General features: G+C 49.8%; 1 protein-coding gene across 23 annotated transcripts in view; it reads left to right on the top strand.

Annotated features, from left to right (window-relative positions):
• Window positions 1–5,839: 5,839 nt before the first annotated feature.
• The window catches only part of MINK1 (misshapen like kinase 1), a 47,067-nt gene continuing 32,082 nt past the window's right edge, over window positions 5,840–20,824 (top strand). For 17 of the 23 annotated variants that reach the window (XM_027516601.1, XM_027516595.1, XM_027516594.1 and 14 more), the window contains exon 1: window positions 5,849–6,128. In XM_027516601.1, the coding sequence (XP_027372402.1) occupies window positions 6,072–6,128 (57 nt within the window). In that variant the 5' untranslated portion in view covers window positions 5,849–6,071. Of the gene's footprint in view, window positions 6,129–20,824 lie in introns of all 23 variants that reach the window. The other 6 variants (XM_027516582.1, XM_027516581.1, XM_027516580.1 and 3 more) reach the window with 3 other exon arrangements.

Below are 20,824 nucleotides of genomic sequence, written 5' to 3'. Positions count from 1 at the left end.
CGCCTTGTCAAGTCATATCACTTCTCTGGGCCTCGGTGGTCCCAACTGGGAAATGAGAATGAAAGTGAAACTCGCTCAGTAGTGTCTGACTCTTTGCGACCCCATGGACTATACAGATCATGGAATTCTCTAGGCCAGAACACTGGAGTGAGTAGCCATTCCCTTCTCCAGGGATCTTCCCAACCCAGGGATCTAACCCAGGTCTCCCGAATTGCAGGCGGATTCTTTACCAGCTGAGCCACAAGGGAAGCCAAGGAAATGGGAATAATAATTACATAACTGTCTTGCTGTAAAGATTCAGTTGTTGACTTAAATATTTATTGAGCACCTGCTCTTTGCCAGACATCATCTAGACCCACAGCAGTGAGTACTACAAAGTCCCCACCCTCATAGGACACAGCTTCACTGTCCAGTACAGTAGCCACCAGCCACATTTGGCTATTTACACTTAAATTTATAACAATTAGAACTAGGTAAAGATTTAGTTCCTTGCATCAGCCACCAAGTGGCTGGGAGCCACTCACAGCTACTGGCTAGCATACTGGATGGAGACCATTTTTGTCATTGCACAGACTTGGCACTGATGCAGAGGGAAGAGAGAAAGTACACGTCATTGCATATGAGAGAGTGTGTTGTTCAGTCGCTCAGTTGTGTTCCACTCTTTGCGACCCCATGAACTGCAGCACGCCAGGCTTCCCCATCCTTCATCATCTGGAGCTTGCTCAAACTCACGTCCGTTGAGCTGGTGATGCCATCCAACCATCTTGTCCTCTGTCATTCCCTTCTGCCTTCAAACTTTTCCAGCATTGGGGTCTTTTCTAATGAATTGGCTTTTTGCATCAGGTGGCCAAAGTACTGGAGCTTCAGTTTCAGCATTAGTCCTTCTAATGAAGGACTTGAGGATTGACTGGTTTGATCTCCTTGCAGTTCAAGGGGCTCTCAAGAGTCTTCTCTAACACCTCAGCTCAAAAGCCATCAATTCTTTGGTGCTCAACCTTCTTTATGGTCCAACTCTCACATCCATACATAGTTACAAGAAAGTATAGCACACACTGGATTGAGGAGAGTAACCTCCCATGGCAGGTAGAGAGAAAAGCTAATATAATGGGTATACAGAGAGAGCTCTTTGAACTGGTGACTTTATTATTATTTTTTTAACATTTATTTATTTGGCTGCACCAGGTCTTAATTGCAGCCTGAAGGATCTTCAGTCTTTATTGAGGCACGTGGGATCTTTAGTTGCAGGATGCAAAGTCTTAGTTGCAGCATGTGGGATCTACTTTCCCTGACCAGGGATCCAACCCAGGCCCCCTGCCTTGGGAGCATGGAATCTTAGCCACTGGACCACCAGGGAAGCCCCGACTTTTTTATTTCTCAAGTTGGGTTGTGGGATATAAATTTTACGCATATTTTTCCATATCTTTTTGTATATCCGAAATATTTTGCAATTGGAAAAAAGTTTAGCACAGTGCTGGCTCTTGCCCTTCATCCCTCTGGTCTCACCCCTCAATCTCAGAATTGAGCAGGAAGAAACAGAGGGGAAACAGAGTGAGTAGTTTAGGAGGCTTTCCTGGAGGAGAGGTCCTTGTGGATGATGACGTGGAGAGAGGGGATGCTGTGGCTTTGCTGCCATCCTCTCCTTTGAGTGCAGCCCTCTGTTCCTCTGAAAAAGAAATTTCCACACAAGCAATTCCCCCTCCCTTGTATAGCGGTCCCCAGGTACTAATTGGCATTCTGCTAATTAGCCTCATTGTCAGCACTAAGTGCCTCTTTCCCTAGGGGACCATTATCTCATTAACTGTGGGGTGGAGGCAGCAGCTGCCCTGGGACTGGGCTGGGGTAGGTGGGCTTCTGCTTCATACCATCTGTTGGTCTATCTGCTCTGCCCTCATTGGTCATGGAGTTTCTTGAATGGAGACCCCCACAGGGCAGGGACAAGAGCAGTCAGAAGAGTTGGCTCTAGACCCAGGATGAAAAGAAGAAATCCAGCTTCCCAAGATGGGTGGGAGGATCTGAGGGTGGTTGTGTCTGTGCAAAATATCCATCCCTCAGGGATCCAAAATTTGTCTTATTTTTAATACTTGTAACTTTTTTTCCCTCCCAATATTTCTTTGGCTGCACTGGGTCTTAGTTGTGGCACATGGGATCTTTGCTGTGGCACTGCAACTCTTTGTTGCCACATGTGGGAGGGATTGAGTTCCCTGACCAAGGATTGAACCCTGGTCCCCTGCATTGGGAGCATGGAGTCTTAGCCACTGGGCCACGGGGGAAATTTCTATTTTAACTTTTCTTGATGCCCGATTCAGGGTTTCCTCCACCACATTACCTCTTTTTAAATTATTATGGACAGTTTCATATGTACATAAAATTAGAGAATAGGGGATGGTGATCCCTTAGGTACTCATGCATCAATACTCCAGCTTCAATAATTATCAGCACGGGGACTTCCCTTGTGGTCCAGTGGTTAACAGTCTGCCTTGCAATGCAGGGGACATGGATTGGATTCCTGGTGGGGAACTAAGATTCCCCATGCTGTGAAGCAACTAGGAAAGATGACACAACAAAGACCTGAGGCAGCCAAATAAATAAATAAATATTAAGGAAAAAATCATCAGCATGGGGCCAATCTTGTTTCTCCAGTCTTCTCCAGACAATGCTGTCTTCCCCAGGCCCAGATCCCATTGCCTCTTGAGGTTTGGCTGGCCATGTAGCCTACCCTCCTCCCCCCAAACCGTGATCTTCATTTGGTCATTCACTGATTAAGTATCTCTTTATTAAACACAGCCTAAGAGTAAAGTGAAAGTGTTAGTTGTTCAGTCATATCTGACTCTGCGATCCCACAGACTATTGCCTCCCAGGCTCTTCTGTCCAAGAGATTCTCTAGGCAAAAATACTGGAGTGGGTTGCCATTCCCTTCTGCAGGGGATCTTCCCAACCCAGAGGCTGAACCTAGGTCTCCTGCACTGCAAGCAGATTCTTTACTGTCTGAGCCACCAGAACAAGACCATGGGGTAGCAGGGAAAAAACACAGAATTTAAAGTTAGTGCTTTGTGAAAGTCATTAATTTCTCTGAGGCTCAATTCACTAATGTCTTACTCTTAGGCATTAGTAAATTTATTGAGAGTTTCATACATACCAAGTGCTTCACACATTTAATTTTATTTTATTCTAACCTCCCTGTTATTATCCCTATTTTACAGTGATAGAATTGAGCCTCAGAGGGATGAATGACTTGCACAAAGCACTAACGTTAAATTCTGTGTTTTTTCCTACTATCCCATGGTCTTGTCTTTGAGTTACTATCCAGTGCCTACCAGATACAGAGGCTTCATTCACATACATGTTACTAAACCTCTAGTGGGTGCCAGGCCCTGTGTTGAAAAAGGCTGACATAATTCTTACCTTTAAGGAGATTCAACGTTTTACAATTCAAGGTATTAAAAGTTACCATGGGTTGAAGCCTGGTGGCTAAAACAGAAGAGCCAAACTCAGTCTCAGGGGGTCAAGGAAGGCTTCATGGAGGAAGTAATTTAGACATGAAGGGCAAAGCAAAAGGCAGTGAGAATGGGCACGGTCAGAATATTCCAGAGAGAAGAAGTGGCGAGTGCAAAGGCTGGAGGAGGGTCTGTTGAGTTCTGGAAACTCATGGAGAGGATTTCCATATGGCTAGAGTGTGTGAGGTTGAATGGTGGAGTACTGAAAAAGCGGGCTGGAGAAGCAGGCAAAATCTTGAAGGGTCATGATTGCCACACTTTAGACTCAAAAGACAGTGGGAGTCAGCGAAGGATCTTAACAGAAGAGTGACATCAGATTTGAGTGAGTTTTAGAAAAACCAGGCATTATGAGCATAGAGAATTGACCTTAAAGAGGTCAGGCAAGAAGGTCAAGTAGGAGGCTAATAAGAGTATTGAAGGTGAGTGATGACTGTGGCTTGGACAAGGACAAATGCAAGGTAAACAGAAGAGGGGGAGAGTAGGGGAGCAAGACTGGATGTGCATCTGAATGTGAAAAGAAGGGTCCAAAAGGAGAGTGTCTGTCCCTTTCCAAGGACTTCTCATTTAAACCCTCGCAGAAGGCAATGGCACCCTGCTCCAGTACTCTTGCCTGGAAAATCCCATGGATGGAGGAGCCTGGAAGGCTGCAGTCCATGGGGTCGCTGAGGGTCGGACACAACTGAGTGACTTCACTTTGACTTTTCACTTTCATGCATTGGAGAAGGAAATGGCAACCCACTCCACTGTTCTTGCCTGGAGAATCTCAGGGACGGGGGAGCCTGGTGGGCTGCTGTCTATGCGGTCGCACAGAGTCGGACATGATTGAAGTGACTTAGCAGCAGCAGCAGTGAAAAGTGAAAGTGTTAGTCGCTCAATTATAGTAGCTCAGTCATTGTGACCCCATGAACTTGGAGCCCGCCAGGCTCCTCTGTACATGGAATTCTCCAGGCAAGAACACTGAAGCCATTCCCTTCTCCAGGGGAGATTCCAGGCCCAGGGGCCAAACTCAGGTCTCCTGCATTGCAGAAAGAGTCTTCACCGTCTAAGCCACCAGGGAAGCCCTAAACTCTCCTAAGTGATGCTTATATGCTTCCCAGGTGGCTCAGCAGTAAAGAATCTGCCGGCAATGCAAGAGACACGGGTTTGACCTCTGGGACAGAAAAACCCCCTGGAGAAGAAAATGGCAACCTACTCTAGTATTCTTGCTTGGGAAACCCCATTGTTAGAGGAGCTTGGCAGGCTACAGTCCTCCGGTTCGCAAAGAGTTGGACATGACTGAGAGATTAAACAACGACAACAAAAACAAAGTAATGTTTACATTAAGGCTAGAGGTGGGGTCTTGCAGAAATATTATCACTGTTACAAGTGATCTCAAAGATCAGCCTTCTCTTTTAAATTTGCAAAGAAAGAAAGGCCCAGAGAAGCAAAGCAACTTGCTCAAGGTCACACAGCATGTCAGTGGCAGAACATGACTCCTTGTTCTTTATATAGCATTACCCAGCCTCCAGTCAGGCTAATGGCTGGGGGTTCTATGCCAACATGCGTAGACCTAAGGTGACCCAAGCAAGATTTGAAGGGGATCGACATAGATTCTTACTGCTCCCCTCCACCTCTCCCTGCCACCCCTCCATCCACGCACAGCTCCAGTGATCAGTCAGTGAATAATTGTGGAAGCAGTTCTGTTGTGTCAAACAAGAGGTGCAGAGACAAAGGCCTGCAGTAGGATTTCCTATCCTCAGATCTTAGCACTTCCCACTGCAGTCGGGGAAGGGGTAAGGGGCAGTCACGAGGCAGCCAGTCCCTCCTCCACTCCCCAGCCCCCAGACGGTTTCTCCAGCCAAGTTCTCACGAAGAGGCCCCTCCCTCAGCGGCTCCACTGTTGCTATGGCAATTAGGTGGGTGGACAGCCCATCCTATCTAGAGGCCACCCAGCCCTCGCGTGGGGAGTTACCATAACAACCCCCCTAGTAATAGAGGGGGTTGGGTCCCACCCCCCTTCCCCCGCAAATAGAGAGGTGGGTGGTTTGATTGGCAGCTGGGCACACGAAAGAGGAGGGAAAAGGAAGGAAAGGCGTCAAAGGAGAGCTCAGAAGGAAATGGGGGAGAGAAAGGGCAAAAAACAGGGGAAGGGAAGGAAACGCGTGTGCGCACGCGCGCCAGCTGGTGGGCGCGCTCCGCGGCCGCCTCGGCCGCCGCCCACTTCTTTCACGCCAGGCTCGCGCGGTCCCTCAGTCCTCGCGCGCGCCTTTCGCTCTCTCTCCTGCGCCTGCGCGCAGGTGTCGGCGCCGAGGGGGAGGGGGAACCCGGCGCGCCCGCGTCACGTTCCCTCTTCCACCCTCCCGGTGCGCGGCCACTCCGCGCCTGCGCAGGAGAGGCGGGAGGCTCGGGTTGCAGGCTCTGGGGCGAGAGCTCCTGTCAGTCGGTGGGTCGGTCCTCCCGCCGGCCCTCCCCCTCCCCGTTCCACGGGGGAGGCGCGGTGGAGCCCGCCCCCAGGATCCCCCGATGGGGGAGAAGCGGCGACGGCGGCAGTGGAATAACCGAGCCGGAGCGTGAGCGGCCCCGTTCCCGGTGGAGGCCATGGGCGACCCAGCCCCCGCCCGCAGCCTGGACGACATCGACCTGTCCGCCCTGCGGGTGAGCGCGCCGCCCCCCCCACCCCCGCTCCCCCGCCCCAGCCTCGCCCGGTTCCCGTCCCCGCCGCTGGAGAGCGGGTGGCCGCACGCCTCGCGCGCTTCCCGGGCGTCGGGTCCCCCGCGGCGACCCCCGCCCCTCTCTCTGGCCCCCGCCCTCCGCTCCCCTTCGCTCTCCACGCGCTGCAGATTCTGGGAGCCAGCTCGGTCCCCGCCCTGGGGTGCCCCGCCCCCATTCCTCTCTCCTCCTCTACCTTTACTCAGCTTCCGGACCCCTTCCTCCCAGGTGTTTGCGGGTCACCCTCCAGTTCCCCTGAACCTGCAGTATCTTTACCGTGGTGCCCCTTCCTGGCCCTTGATCCCCTTTGGGGCCTCTTTTCCTCCCGTTGCTCCTCTGTCTTCTTCCCCCGCCTCCTGTTTCCCGGCTCCTCGAATTTTGACTTTGCCACTGCCTCGCCAGCCTCCCCCTCATCACCCTCTCTCCTCCTCGCCCAGCCCTGAATTGCATCTCTTCGCCGGCCGGCACTTCAGCCTCCCCTCTCGGGCCGCACACCTCCTACCGCCGCCCTCACCCCGCTGCTCGGCTGCCGCCCGCCCCGGTGCCTTCGTTCGCGTTTCAGGTGCAGCAGTCCGGCACCAGGCATTTCCGGTCTCAGGGTCCCCCGCATATTACATTACCAACTCTGCAGCAGAGCAGTGGGGCTGGGAGGAAAGTCAAGTGCACCGGGGGAGGAGGGGACGCGTTTCTGGTCTTCAGAAACTCTGGCCTGGGCTGGGAAGAGGATGTTTACAGGTCTGTACACACACAAACACATGCAGCATGTGGTCCTTCGGGTTTGGAAAAGCTTGGGTATTCATGGCTTTGCTGGAAGGCGGGGGAGGCGATGGAGATCTCTCCAGGGAGGGGCTCATTAGAAAAGGGATCAGAGGGGAACAACTGCAGCAGGAATTTCTTGGAAATACCTATTCGTTGTCTCTCCTGGGGCCTTTGCACGTCCTCATTTGGGAGCTTTCAGCAGCATTTACCTGTTTTTCTTCAGCAGGGAGCCCTGGCTTAAGGGGCCACTGAGTGATTTCAAGGTGAAGACTCCAGCCTATCCCCCAGGGGGTGTTTTTGTCCTGTGTCCTTCAGGCTCTCTCAACAGGCCAGGGTGTTTGGGGAGAGCAGGGTTTCCCATCTCTGGGTCGGGTGCTCCGGAGGCCCCTATTGAAATGTCTTCTGGCTTTTGAGTTGGTCAGGGAATGTGGCCAGTAGCAGGAAAAGGCGGTCAGCCACACAGGTGCCCCGGATATGACTGGAGGGGAGAGGGGAATTGAAGAGAGCAGAGTCATGTCGTTAATTGGGTTTCTCTAGGTGACACAATTTTTCTTGCCATTCAGGTCATAATTTGTTTGGTGCAACGTTGGGCTAGGAGACCTGACTTGCTTCAGATAAGGTGATGGTTGCTGAGGAGGGAGATGGAACATTGAGTTTCTCTCTCTCTGTGTATGTGCGTTTAGGGGAAGAGGGTCTGAAGGCTTTGGGAAGGAGAGTCTTAATCAGTTTAAACCAAGATTCTCAAGTCAGGCCAGCTGGGGTATAAGATGGAAATCCAGGCTCCCCTTAGTGTACTATCTATAGCGTGAGTCCCCACCTTCCCTTCCCACCTTGGTTGTTGATTAACTCTCGCTGCAGGTTCCTGTTGCTGAGGTGACTTAAATATAATAAAAACAGGTGGGTCCAAACCATGATCTTTGGCTTAAACCTTGTGGGGCTCTGCTTGGGCTTCTCTTTTCCTTTAGCCTCTTCTGCTAGTTTGGCCTGGATCGTCGGCCTGGGATTTCCAGCAGTTCTGCAGACACCCTATGACCTTGGATGTGGTATTTCCCTTCTTAACTTCTCTACTTTTGAAGCAGTGTTAGCCTCTTTCCTCAATCATCTCCTGCCCTGTTCTCCTCTCCTTCCCTCCAGAGAGGCCCTTGACCTGCTCCCAGTGCGTATGGTCTTTCCTGCCTCAGGCATTTTAAGAAAGCATCCCTCTTCCCCTACTACCACCCCAGTACTCCAGGGCTTGAGGTGGGGGGAAGCACTTCTTTTGAAATAGGACTGCAGAAGGCCTGTTGGACTTTTCTCAGGGAAGGACCTGTCCCCTCTGCCCCACCTCAGAGAGCCCCTGTGTAACAGCTGGGCTCAGTCATCTCTTATTCTGTTCTTGTCTGTCAAGAAATGGCAACCTGGAGAATTAGCAGAAAAGTGTTTCTCTAAACTGGGGAGGGGGATTGGAGACGAGCATATTCAGCGTTTATTAGCCAGCCTCACAGAGTCCAAGTTGTTTTTATTCTCTTGTTTCAAGATAAGGCTTAGCTTTCAGGTGGTGATGAGAGTCATAGGCTGGTATTAGGGAAGATTGAATGGCACTATCTCTTAGCCATGGGTGGGGAGGCGGGTAGACCTGCCACTTTGTGACCACGGGCACGCTTGACCTCTTTAAGGCCCTGTCTTCTGGCCCAGTAGTGTGGGGTTGTGTGCCTAAGTTTAGGTCCCCGCTTTCTCACTTATGAGTAACCATGGCCTTTCTCCCCCTTCTTCCCGGGTTGGCCGCAGATTCTGCCAAGAGCCTCACTTTCTCATTCTCCGTTTGCTCATCTGTATAGTGGTGATGGTACTGAACTCAGAGTTACTGAGGACTGGGTGAAATACTGCATATTAAGTACTTAGTCCAGTTCCTGGCACATCATGACCATATGATTGCCCTTATTGTTAATTGTTATCAGATGACAATCAGAGAAGGCTTCTGGCACAAGTGTATCTAAAATAGCACTCCCGCCCCTGCTTCATTTTTGTATAAATTTTTATATAGCATCCCTCAGTCTGCTTTGTTTTATTTTGTAGTCTTTATCACTAACTGACATGTACTTGTCAACCCTGACTAAAATATAAGTTCAGTGAAAGCTAGGATTTTGACTCTTCTGTTCAGTTTTGCATCCCCAGGGCCTATAACCGTGTTTTGCACGTGGGGGGGTCTCAACTGTTGAATAAATGCGTGTCCTAACAAGTGAAAACTCTTAGCTCTAAGCTCTGCTTAAAGAAAGCATTCAATAAACATCATGCTGGTTAGGCTTTCTCTTGCCTTTTGTATACACACAATTAAGAATATATCTTTTCTGAGTTTTTTGGAATGAGACCTCGTCTGGTGGTAAACAGAGCTCTGGAAGCCTCCATCTGAGACTTGAAGTTAGGATCTTCCAAGAGAAAAAAAATGGGCCTCTTATTTCAGACCTTTTCTGTGTCCAAGTTTGGTTATATTCCAGAAGAATCTTCTGACTGGTAACTCCTGGCTTCTCACAGAGCAGAAATATCAGTGGAAGTGGATGGGACAAGGAGGGAGCAGGCCCTGGGCTGACCTCTTTCCTTTTGTCTTGCTCCTCGTGGTTGACCCGCTTCACAGACCCAGCAGCTTCTCTTTACTGTCCGGCCAGCTGGAAGTTTTAGACTGCAGTGTCCTTGGAACCGGGGGGGCTGCGCTCAGTGTGTATGGAAATAACACCACGGCGCACAGGCAGGAGGGACTTGTTGCCGGGCAGTCGTGCTGACGGAGACGTTCTTGCTCTAACAGTCTTGTGGTGTTGTGTCTCTTCTCTGGAGGAGTCTCTTCCCTTTCCTTTTCTCTACGCCAGGCTGTGGAACTAGCACCACTTGGAGGGCTGGCAGTTCTGGGCGTGTGTTTCTAGGCCGATGAGCAACCACTGCACTCTGATGTGCTGGCTGTCCAAATGTTGATGATAGATGCCTCAGGCCAGGGCTGGACAGGCTGATCTGCAGCAGAAGCAGGGGCTTTGAGTGGGGACTTTTTCCCTAGGGAACTGCAGGTGAGGGTGGGGCTCTTGGGGGAACTAGTGGCACTTGGAGTGAAGTGAAAAGCTGCTTTGTGAAAAGTGAAAAGGTAGCAGAGAACTTTGCTAGAAGGAGATGTTCACCCATCTTCCAAGCTAGGAAGGAGACATCGCCACCTTTTGTGCCCCGGGTAGGACAGAGCCCTTGCCCTTTGTGATCCACAGAGGGGAGGGTCTTTGGAGAAGTGAGGTTTTCACAGTTAAGAGAACAGTAAGAGGGTCAGCAAGAGAGCTGGCCTGCCTACCACCACCAGCTTCCAGCTTCTCCCAGGAGTTCAGTTAACAATAAAATTCTAATTTCAGATCTGGCCTCCATTCCTTTCCACTCTGAACTGTGTGCCTAAAACGGGACAACAGCTTGGGTAGGTTGAGTGTCCTTGCCCGTCATCTGGGGACAATATAGCAGGAAGTGTACAGCTGCCCTTTATGAGCTTGTACTTTGGCCTTGGTTAATAAATAAGGAATGTGGTGACCTCTCAACCTAGGAACATAAAACAGTTCTGGGACTGCAGAGCATCTCCAGAAGCCGTTTGAGAGTCTGCCCGACTGATCTTTCTGTCTCTGAAGTTGTACCAGAGAGTTACCTGTAACATCCTTTTCTGCATCAGTCAGCAAGCATTGTTGGTCTACTATACTGAGAATCAGGTTCTAGATACTACAGGAAGGATGTAATAATGTGATGATACCATTCTAAGCCATTTAATCAGAGCTCTGGGAGCTTCCACCTAAGCAATGCCTTTGCAGGCTGAGGCTCTCCCCAACCCCCTCACACATATCCCCTACCCCCCGCAATTTTTAAACTTTCTGTCTTCCTCTATCTTAGAACCCTCAGGGTCAGTAAGTTTTTGTTAACTTTGATTGCTGTGACTCATACTCATTTTCTGTCTGTAGTGGTCAGTCTTCTTGAAATCTGATATCCAGTCTTTCCCCCTCCTCCAGCACTCACTTTACACCCACAACTCCCTCAGTTTTTTCTTTAGTAGGGCTGAAGAAATAGAACAGAAAGTGATCAAGTTAATAAGTCTCAAAGCATTTCTCAAATGCCCAGAGAATATAGGAAGATACAAAAATATGACTTGGGAGAAGCCCATGTTCATTCTTTTCTCTCTCTTGTTCTCCCTGGCCTTTTCCTCCTAACCAGCCAGTCCTTGACTTCAGTCTGGGATTCTTCCATCTACGGAACACTCCCCAAGAGGGTAATTGAAAAGGTGCTTGAGGTTTTTTGTTCTTAATATGGGGAGGAGATGGTAGAGGGAGGAGAAAATAAAGGGATGGAATTATGGTGACCAGGAAGCCCCTGGAGATTTTGCCCAGTGACCAGACAGCCAAGGATGTACTTGCTAAAGGTAGGATTTCCTGTTCTCCTTGAGAAAAGAACTAGAACTAGGCACAGAAGATACAATGACACACAAGATAGACACGGTTTTCCTATGTTCTAGTAGTAGGGACAGACATTCATAAAACAATCATATGTATATCTCTCTATGTATAATCACATATGCAGAAAATTGCAAGCCATGATAAGGACTGTAGCAGAAAACTTTAGCAAGCCGTGAGAGCACATAACAAGAATTGTTTTTACTTTTTACAAGACAGAAATATTTGTTTGGTTGGTTAAGAGAGAAATCGCCTGTCAGAAAATCAAGCTGACAATGCCACAGAAAGTGGAGCTAGAGGTGAGCCAGTGGGTAGAATGTGGAACCCGAACTCGGAGACCCTGGAATGGGGCCGTTCTTAGGGTGGGGCTTTAGGTCAACAGTTAACCAAGGGATAGGGGCTTGAGGATGGGGGGAAAAGTCCAGGCTTCATTTCCAAAAGGATTTCTTCTGAATCTTCCTATGAGAGAAGAAAAAAAGTTTGTCTCTTTCAAAGGGTAAGGGTATGTATGTGGAAAGAGCATGTGACTCTTATTTTTATTTAGTGGGGGGAAGGTCTCAGTACTGGGTGTGTGTGAGTTCACACGTCGCTCTGCAGAGGGTGACTGCGTGTGCTTGTTGTCTTAAGTGGGTGTATGAGGGAGCGGGTGTACCACTAGATGTTTTATATCGGGGTGCCCAACCTCCGGGATCTCCTGCCTCATGATCTAATATGGACCTGATGTAATAATAGTAGAAATAAAGTGCACAATAAATGTAATGCACTTGAATCATCCTGAAACCACCCCCACTTACCAGTCCTTGGGAAGGTTGTCTGCCACAAAACCGGTCCCTCGTTCCAGAAAGGTTGGGGACTGCTGTTTTGTATCATATTTATGTATGTAAGGTACACAACATGTTTTGATAGACATAGGCATAGTGAAATGATAACTGCAGTCAAGCTAATTAACATTTTCATCTCCTTACACCTGTGTGTGTGTGTGTGTGTGTGTGTGTGTGTGTGTGTGACTTGATGTCTTTGGCCCCGAATAGTGCGTAGGGTTGGAAGGTAGGTAAATCTCACAGGAATAAGCATGAGCAGGCCCAGCCTTGGAGTTAGCTTCCATGGTCAGTGGGATTCTGCCTAAGGCTAGGTGGATACTGTATGTATAAACAGGTCTCTCTCAATTTACACTGTACAAGTCAAGGATGAGTGGGGTGTGTCAGGAAGTGTTAACAATTTTGCACAGAGAACCACAGTCTTGGGTTTCTTGGAGGAGCCAGACTCCAGGAGCGGCTGAAATGTCAGGAGGGTGGGGCGGGCTGCCAGAAGTGTGTGGTGGCCCAGCCTGTGGTGTGGAGAGAGGGATGGGTGGAGGTCATGGAGACTCTGCCTGCAGCAAGGGGAATGCTGCAGGTTGGTAAGGGAGCAGCCGAGAAGACCTTGGACCGAGGAGGGAAGTGTGTGTCCTCACAGTGGGAGAGTCTTTGCAGCCAAGGGTGACAGGTGAAGCTTCTGTAGTCACAGCCAGGAACTGCCCCTCTCAGAGCCTGTGACTACGTCTGTGCCTGTGGTGGTGAATCTGCTCTGCCTTTTGGAGGAGAAGGGCCTCTTGAAAGCAGGCCCATGGCAGCGGGTCTTCTGAGGGAAAAGGGGAATCTTATCCCACCCTCTTCCACCAAAACCATCCAGGATAGGATCTGAAGGGCCGGACTTGCCAAGTTGGCTCCTAGACCACAGGCTTGGAGGAATTTTCTTTCAGCAGTGGTCTCTGCAGGGACACACTGAGGATCAGTAGGGCCGAGTGAGGAAGTTGCCACCTCCTTCCAGTCATCTCAGTGTCCACTTTCTCCACAAAACCTCCCCTGACTGTGCCAGCCCTCACTGGTCACCTTTTCACGGACCTTGTAATTTAGCATTTGAATATGTTTCACCTCTACTAAAATCATATTTCATCATCTTGTTTTCCCTTTCACTTCCTTAACTATAGGAACCATAATCCACACTTCGTGTTGAGCCTCACAGTGCATACAGACTACACAGCAGGGTTCAGTACTTATTCCCTTGATAAGCGATCAGGGGACAAACATTCTTGTCACTTTCCCACCGGAGTGCCTCGTATGTGCTGGGCACCATGTGACACAAAATAGCATCGTTCCTGACTAAGTGCTTCCCAACCCAGGGGGACACTGCCCTCCTGGGGGTGTTTGAAAATGTTGGGGAGGGAGGTTTCATTGCCAATTTGTCTCAGAAGCACTAACAACTTTAAATATTAATATGTGGGGATCAGGGCTGTGAAGCACCCGGTGATGACCGGAGAGCACACTGAAGAATTATTTTCCCACCCACCTTGCCGATAGGGCCTCTTGTGAACCTGTTATGGATGTGGAAAAGGTCAGGGGAAGGACTGGACAAGTTTCTCCCGTGAAGTCAGAAGTCGATCCTAAGCTCCCTCCTTTCCTTCTTTCCGGGCGGAGAGAGGAATATAGGCTGTAAACTACTCGTGCGCATGGCACGAAGCTCTTCTCGCAGCTCGGGTCTGTCTGCCAGCACACCTCTGGAGGTAAAATGGGCCAGCTCCAGAGCCAGACTGCAAGGAAGATGATTTTCATGTTCTTTCTTCACCGCCTACCCACTCTCTCTTTCAAGGCACATTTGTAAGAGAGTGGCTGAAAAGCATGTCATACTTGGTCTTCAGTTCTGAGCAGCTTAGGAAAGAGTCTTCAAGAAAAGATTCAGACAGACTTTGTCTTGTAATAACCTGTAATGGAAAATAATCTTAAAAAAAAAAAAAAATATATATATATATATAATTGAATCACTCTGCTGCTGTAAGCCAGAAATTGACACAGTTTTGTAACTCGGCTCTACTTCTATTGAAACAGAACAGTTGGACATGGGGTGCCCTAAAATCTGAGCAGCAGGGAGGCGAGAGGAGGAGGTAGGTGTGAGGTCCCAGTGTGAGAGCAGAGGCTGGTGCAGTGGTCTTTTCTCTCCAGTCTTTGCATCCTGAGGTTGGCCCCATGAAGCCAGAGGCGTGCTGAGGGAGTATCGTTGCTCAGTCTGCAGGGGAGTGACTAGAGGGAAGACCACTTGGCTAGGGTCTCCTTTGGAGAAGGACAGAGCTCTGGGGGTGAGTGAGTGGCTGGGAGCAGAGTGGCTGGTGGGGATGCGTGAATGTCGCAGGGCCACCATCACTTCTTGCTATCTGTATCCGACTCGAGGGGGCAAGACTGATGGGCTCTTGGTCTAGTCTAGCTAAGGTTTGGAGAAGTTGGGGAAAGTCCCTCTCACTTTCACAGTGTCCTTCACCATGGAAACTACCTTCAATCCCAGAGAGCAGGGTTGGGGAGGACAGACAACATGTGGTTCAGAAGTTGGCCAGTCCCTGTATCCCTTCAGACCTCTAGGAAGCCCTCTTTTTCTCTCTTTTTCAGTTTGGAACAAAAATTTCTCTGATACAAGTCATTTATATTTTAATGTGGATTCATTTCAAAAGGGGTTCTGGAGTGGAATAGGGAAAATAATGAATACTTGCTATGCAGAGCATTCCCTCCTTGTATAATCTCATTACTCCTCACAGTAACCCTTTGAAGTGGGATATTTTCCTCATGTTTCAAGATGAAGAGACCAAGGCTTACAGAACTTGGAAATTAAATAACGTGCCTGAGGACAGCCACTAAGCAGCAGGTCGCAGAGTCGGGCTCAGGTCTGACTCAACCCAGAACCTGAGCCCGTGCGCCCCTGCGCTGCTGGAGGCCTGCGCCCAGGCGGCAGGCGTCTCTGGGGCGTGTTGAGGGGAGGGCGCCTGCCGCTGACATTCTGGACTGTGTGCCTCAAGCAGTGTTGTCTTGCACTTGCTTTAATCATGGACATGTGGCCTGTGGGAAACAGGCTTTGTGGGCTCACTCGGGACAATATAACACTGTCCATAAAACGTCTGTGGTGAAGAATTGTATTAGGAAACTTTGAAACATGGCCTGTTTCATGGTTTGGAGGCAGCCTGTAAGAGCAGTGGTCACGGCCTCTAAGAGGTCACCGTTTATATCTGTCTTGGCAGTGGACAGGTTTTAATCACATGGGAGCATTTTTTGAGAAGAGAGGATGACTCTACTTATTTATTTAGTAAATGACTTAAAAATTTTTTAATATTTAATTGGCTGCAGCGGGCCTGAGTTGTGGCGTCAGGATCTCTGTTGCGTCGTGTGGGATCTTTCGTTGCTTACGTGGACTGTAGTTGTGGCACAGGGACTTAGTTGCTCCGCATATATGGGGTCTTAGTTCCTTGACCAGGCATCGAACGTGTGCCCTGCATTCGCAGGCAGATGGGTAACGACTGGACCATCAGGGAAGTAAAAACATAGTAAGTGACCTTAGCCTGAGCCATTGGAACTGCTGGTGGGTTGGTGTTGATGGGCACATGCTGAGAATACAAAGATCCAGGGGCCTGTGCCCAGAACTGGTGGAGATTTCTGGATGTCAGGCTGCCAGGCGGCATTCTCTGATGATGGGAGTGAAAAGGGTGTGCAAGAATTCAGATTTATTCTGGAGGAAAGAGCATTAATGATTCAGAAGAAGCCCTGTTCTTCAGAGGGAGGAGAAAAAGACTGGCTCATCCATCCCACCTTAAAATTAAAAAAAAAAAAACTGTAGTTATTAATAAATATACACAACATAAAATTGACCATCTTAGCTGTTTTTAAGTGCACAATTTGGTGACATCAAGTACATTCTTGTTGTGTAACCGTCACTGCTGTCCCCTCCAGAATGTTTTCATCTTCCCCAGCTGAAACCCTGTCCCCATGAAACACCCAACTCCCCACCCCCAGCCTCTGGCAACCACCCATCTGTGTCTCCTCCCTTTGTGTGTGTGCAGAGCTAAGCAGAGGGCTGACATGGCAGATACTTACTATTTGTCGAGTCAGGTGAGGTGACCTGTTTCAGAAGTCCGTGTGTCATCAGCCAACCCGGGCCACTCCCCATCCTCCTGGCTCCAGCGCAAGGCATTAGGCCTCCGAGGGGGGTTTTCAGTGGAATGGCCACATGGAATCACAAAAGATTCAGGAACGGAAAGAGAAGTTGAGGGTTTCTTTTCCGTATTCAGCTCCTTTTGCCATCTCCCAGCTGGGCTTTGCTTTCTGGTTCTGTTGTACTTATATGCGTCATCTTGTTTACTCTTAGCCCTTACTTCTCATCCTGGGGGTGTGGTGGGTAGCTACAGAGGAAGGTGGGAAGGAGACCATGCAGGGGACAAAGCTAATCAAATGAAACAGCGTATCTCTGTGTGTGAGGGGTTCCTGTGTTAACAGAGAGGGCTTCTCCCTGGAAGTAGAAGAAAACCATCCTTAGATGAGTACATTGTACCCAGAGGAGGGTCTCTGTCTTTTCTGTGTTTCCCCTTTCCCAAGGGGTGGCCAGTGGTGTAACTCTGGCTGGCAGCTTATTTGACAGACATGTATTCATGTATCATGAGGAGCAGAAAGGTGACATCAAGTAGAAGGAGGTAGTTGTTTAAAATCAGTCAGTCTGAGCTCAGGAGCTTCTTTCCTGTGGGATGACAGGCCACAGCAAAGGCTTAGATTCTCACGGGGAGGAAGGAGTGGTCAGCTGTGAAAGCTGTCATGGGGAAATCGAGGGCAGCCTTTGAGGCTCCTTTGATGTCACCTTCCTGGGTCTCCAGGCCTGCAGAGTTTGGAGCCTGGTCAGGCTGTATTCCTCTGTGGTGTCCACACCCCTGGACAGACCCAAAGCATGACCTAGAATTGAATTGGATTTCTTAGAATACAGGTGACCAATTCCATGGCCTGCCTAGCCTCCTCCCTTTGTTCACACCACTTACAGTTTTTTCATTGACCTTCGTGGGGAAGGAAGTATAAAGGAAGGAGAGGCAGGCTTGGCAATTAAGTCACCCAGGAAGAGAGGAGGGCAGGGGAGCCCTGTGTGGTGGAGAGGCCTGTCTTACAGGTCAAGATCTAGGCCACAGGGCCTCTAGTCGAAGGTTCGGGGAGCAGCTTAGGATCCCCTGTTCGGGGCTGTTTCCCTGGATCACCCACCCTGATGTCAGGTCCCAGGGCCTGAGGACTCGGTCTTTTCGGTTTCCTACACACAACCTTACAGGAGGCTCCACGTGTTCACCATCACCTTCCAGGGTCTGCCCCATGGCCCTCCTCACCACAGCCCCTCTCACTCCAGTCTAAAGCCTGTTTCTTTCTTAGACTGAGTCAACTATAAATGGATTGATGGTTTTTCTTGGACTGAGCCTGGTTCACTCACCCCTGGTGCTCATGGTGCGAATGGAGGAGCACTGCACTCCTCACTCGTGGGAACACAGCCTTCCCTAGGTATTATCCTGCCGTCTGGCATTGTGCCTGCCTGGATATGGTTGTTATCACCACCACCGATAAAAGCACGGAGTGGCTTAAGTGTCCATGTTTAAAGCAGAGCCTCCATGGACCATGTGACATTTTTAAAGGTGCCAGCCGCGGGCCAGGGTCCCAGAGCTGGTTAGACCTGAACTCAGAGGCTCCTGCTGCTCTGCTGCAGTGCCCAGGCCCCAGCAGAAACAGAGGGCTCCCGTGTGTTTGGTCAGTCTGGAGTTCAAGGTGCATTCTGTGCAGATGAGGTGTGTGTCACAAGTCAGTGATTAATGTACCCACTGCTGCCCGCATCCCCCGCCCCATCCTTGAAACCTGCCCAGGTGGGGCAGGAGTGACGTCTGCAGAGAGCTCCCCGGTGGAGGCCTGCTGACACAGGGCTGTCAGAGTTGAGGCAATGTGATATATGGAGCCGGCATGGAATCAGGAGCCTGGAGACCTGGCTCCTGTTTCAGTTCCTCTGGCTTACAGGATGAGCGTCATCTCTCTGGGACTTGGGTTTCCTCACTTAGGAAAACAAAGGGATAAGAATAGAGGCTCTTAATCAGAGGCATGCTCAGAGTCACCTGGGTAGCTTCTTTAACCCACGTTTTACCCAGACCCTGCCCCTCCTCGCCAGGTGATTCAGTCTTCCCAGGGCAGGGCCTTGGTATGTGTGTTTTCCCAGGTGAGCAGATTCCCTTTGAGAACCACTGGACCAGATAATCCTTAAGCTCCCCCCCGCCCCCAGACCCAAGAGGCCTCTCCTCCCTTCTTTCCTCTCTTCATTGCTAAAAATCTTTGAGCACCAAGTTGGGACGTGGGGCAGGGCATCCAGGAAGGATACCAAAGAAAGGGAAGGTTCAGAAAGATCTGAAGGACCATTTGAAGTAAGAACATCAGTATGGGTGCGCTCCTTGTTGTTCAGTTGCTCAGTAGCGTCCAACTCTTGGCAGCCCCATGGACTGCAACATACCATGCTTCCCTGTCCTTGTCCATCTTCCAGAGTTTCCTCAAACTTGTGTCCGTTGAGTCGGTGATGCCATCCAACCATCCCGTCCTCTGTTGTTCCCTTCTCCTTCTTAGGCTCCCCTGAGTCTGTTAGAGCTGAGGGAAGAGGAGGCAGACCCGGTGAGGACTGACCTGGGAAGACAGGACATCTTTACTTGCCCTTTGAAGATAGGGAGGGACCTGGATATCGGGGCCTTTCCCATCCTCACAGGTGTTGGAGAGGGATTTGAATCCAAACTCCAGTTCTGTTACTTACTGTGTGACCTCTGGCAAGGTCATAATTACCCCCATGCCTCATTTTTGCCATTTGTCAAAGACCCACCTAACAGGGCTGTTTCAAGGGTTAAACAGAAGTGTATAAGTACTTGGCCTGGTAACTGCTCGTTAGATAGGTGGTAGCTGCATGATTTCTCCTATGAAAGCCCCCAGAAAGGATGTCTCCTGGGGTTCTGTTAACATTCCTCTTCTTCACATTTTGTTTGGGGAAAGAGAAAACCACCCAGTGTCTTGAGTTCAATCTTAATGGCTGTCCGTGAGTGAGTCACTCAGCCCCTAGGTGTGGGTCTGGCTTTCCCTTCTCTACCGTAGAGCGTTCTACCCTCTTCCAGTGGAAAAAAGAGCAACTTCAAAATCTAATGTCTCAACTTGAAACTCCTGTTTGTCCTGCCCCCTGAGTCAGGAATTCCAGCCCCACATGCCCTTGAGTGTAGATGCTGCGGGCTCAGCTGGGGGTGGGGGTAGATCTGCACCTCACCCTCGGGACATTCTGATGGGGATAAACCGCTTGGTTCAGATGTGAGAGACAGGACTTTACACCGAAATGTGTAAAGTGCTTTATGGAAAGGCTACTTGGATCCTCGATGGCCTTGCCTGGAGACTTAAGGCTCTTTCTCCTTCAGGACCTAGGGCCTTCCCCACCTCTGACCTTCGCTGAGTTAACTCTGACTTGTCTTTTTGGTCTCAAACTAAATATCACTTCCCCATCAGCCCTTTACTGCCCCAACCCCTATCATAACCTCCCTTTAATCTTTCAAAAAGTATTCTGTGTACTTTTTAAAATTTTATGCGTTTATTAATTGATGTTATTTCTAACTGCGCTGGGTCTTCGTTGCTGCGCATGCGCGTTTGTCTAGTGTGGTGAGCAGGGACTGCTCTCTGGCTGTGGCACGCGGGCTTCTCATTGTGGCGGCTTCTCTAGTTAGGGAGCACGGGCTCTAGGGCGCACAGGCTTTGGTAGTTGTGGTTTGAGGTTTAAGAGCACAGGGTAAGTGATTGTGGTGCCTTGGTTTAGTTGCTCCACAGCATGTGGGATCTTCCCCTACCGGGAAACGAACCAGTGTCCCCTGCGTTGCAAGGCCGATTCTTAACTGCTGGACCACCAGGGAGGCCGTGTTCTTTTTCTTACTGCCTACCGCAGTTCAGTGTGTGTAGTTGTGTAATTGTGTCTTTAATGTTTGCTTCCTGTAAGCTCCACAAAGGAAGGGTCTGTTTCTGTTTCATTCACGGCCATGTTCTGTTCTCTGCCAGGCACTCGACGTTTGTTGAATGACTGCACGACCTGGTCACAGGGCCCTAAAATTGGCAGGAATGTAGCCAGGGAAGCTTTCTCAGGATAAAAGAGGAGAGGTGGGCCTGGTGAATAGTTGGATGAGCATGTTTGCTCCATCATGCTGGTCAGGAAATTCCTCTCTCTGTCTCACCTATGTACCCCTTGGGCTGTAATTTATTCTGAGTTGGTCCTTGGTGGGGCCAGAGAATTTCTGGTCTCCACCCTTCAGAGAGTAACCCTTTCTAAGTCTGATTCAGACAGTCCTTCCTTCCCCTCCCTGTGGGCCCCACCCTCCACCTGCTCTTCTCTCAACTGACTCAACTTGGCGCCCTCTACCCTTCCTTCCAGAGTGTCTTCTCATAGTCCCCTGTCTGTCATAGCCTTCCTCCCTGTGTCCTCTCTGATGGCATCTGGCCGGGTCTTTCCCATCTGGAAGTAGAAGCCACATAGGAGTCAGATAAGACCTAGGCTTTCTTGGTCATGAACCCTCCCCAGCCTCTTGCCTGGTGTTTGTGGACACCTGATTCCCACAGGAGGCGGTTGGCAATGAAGTCTAAT

Source organism: Bos indicus x Bos taurus, chromosome 19, assembly GCF_003369695.1.
Source record: "Bos indicus x Bos taurus breed Angus x Brahman F1 hybrid chromosome 19, Bos_hybrid_MaternalHap_v2.0, whole genome shotgun sequence".
Taxonomy (NCBI): domain Eukaryota; kingdom Metazoa; phylum Chordata; class Mammalia; order Artiodactyla; family Bovidae; genus Bos; species Bos indicus x Bos taurus.
This window is presented reverse-complemented; position numbering and strand designations above follow the sequence as displayed.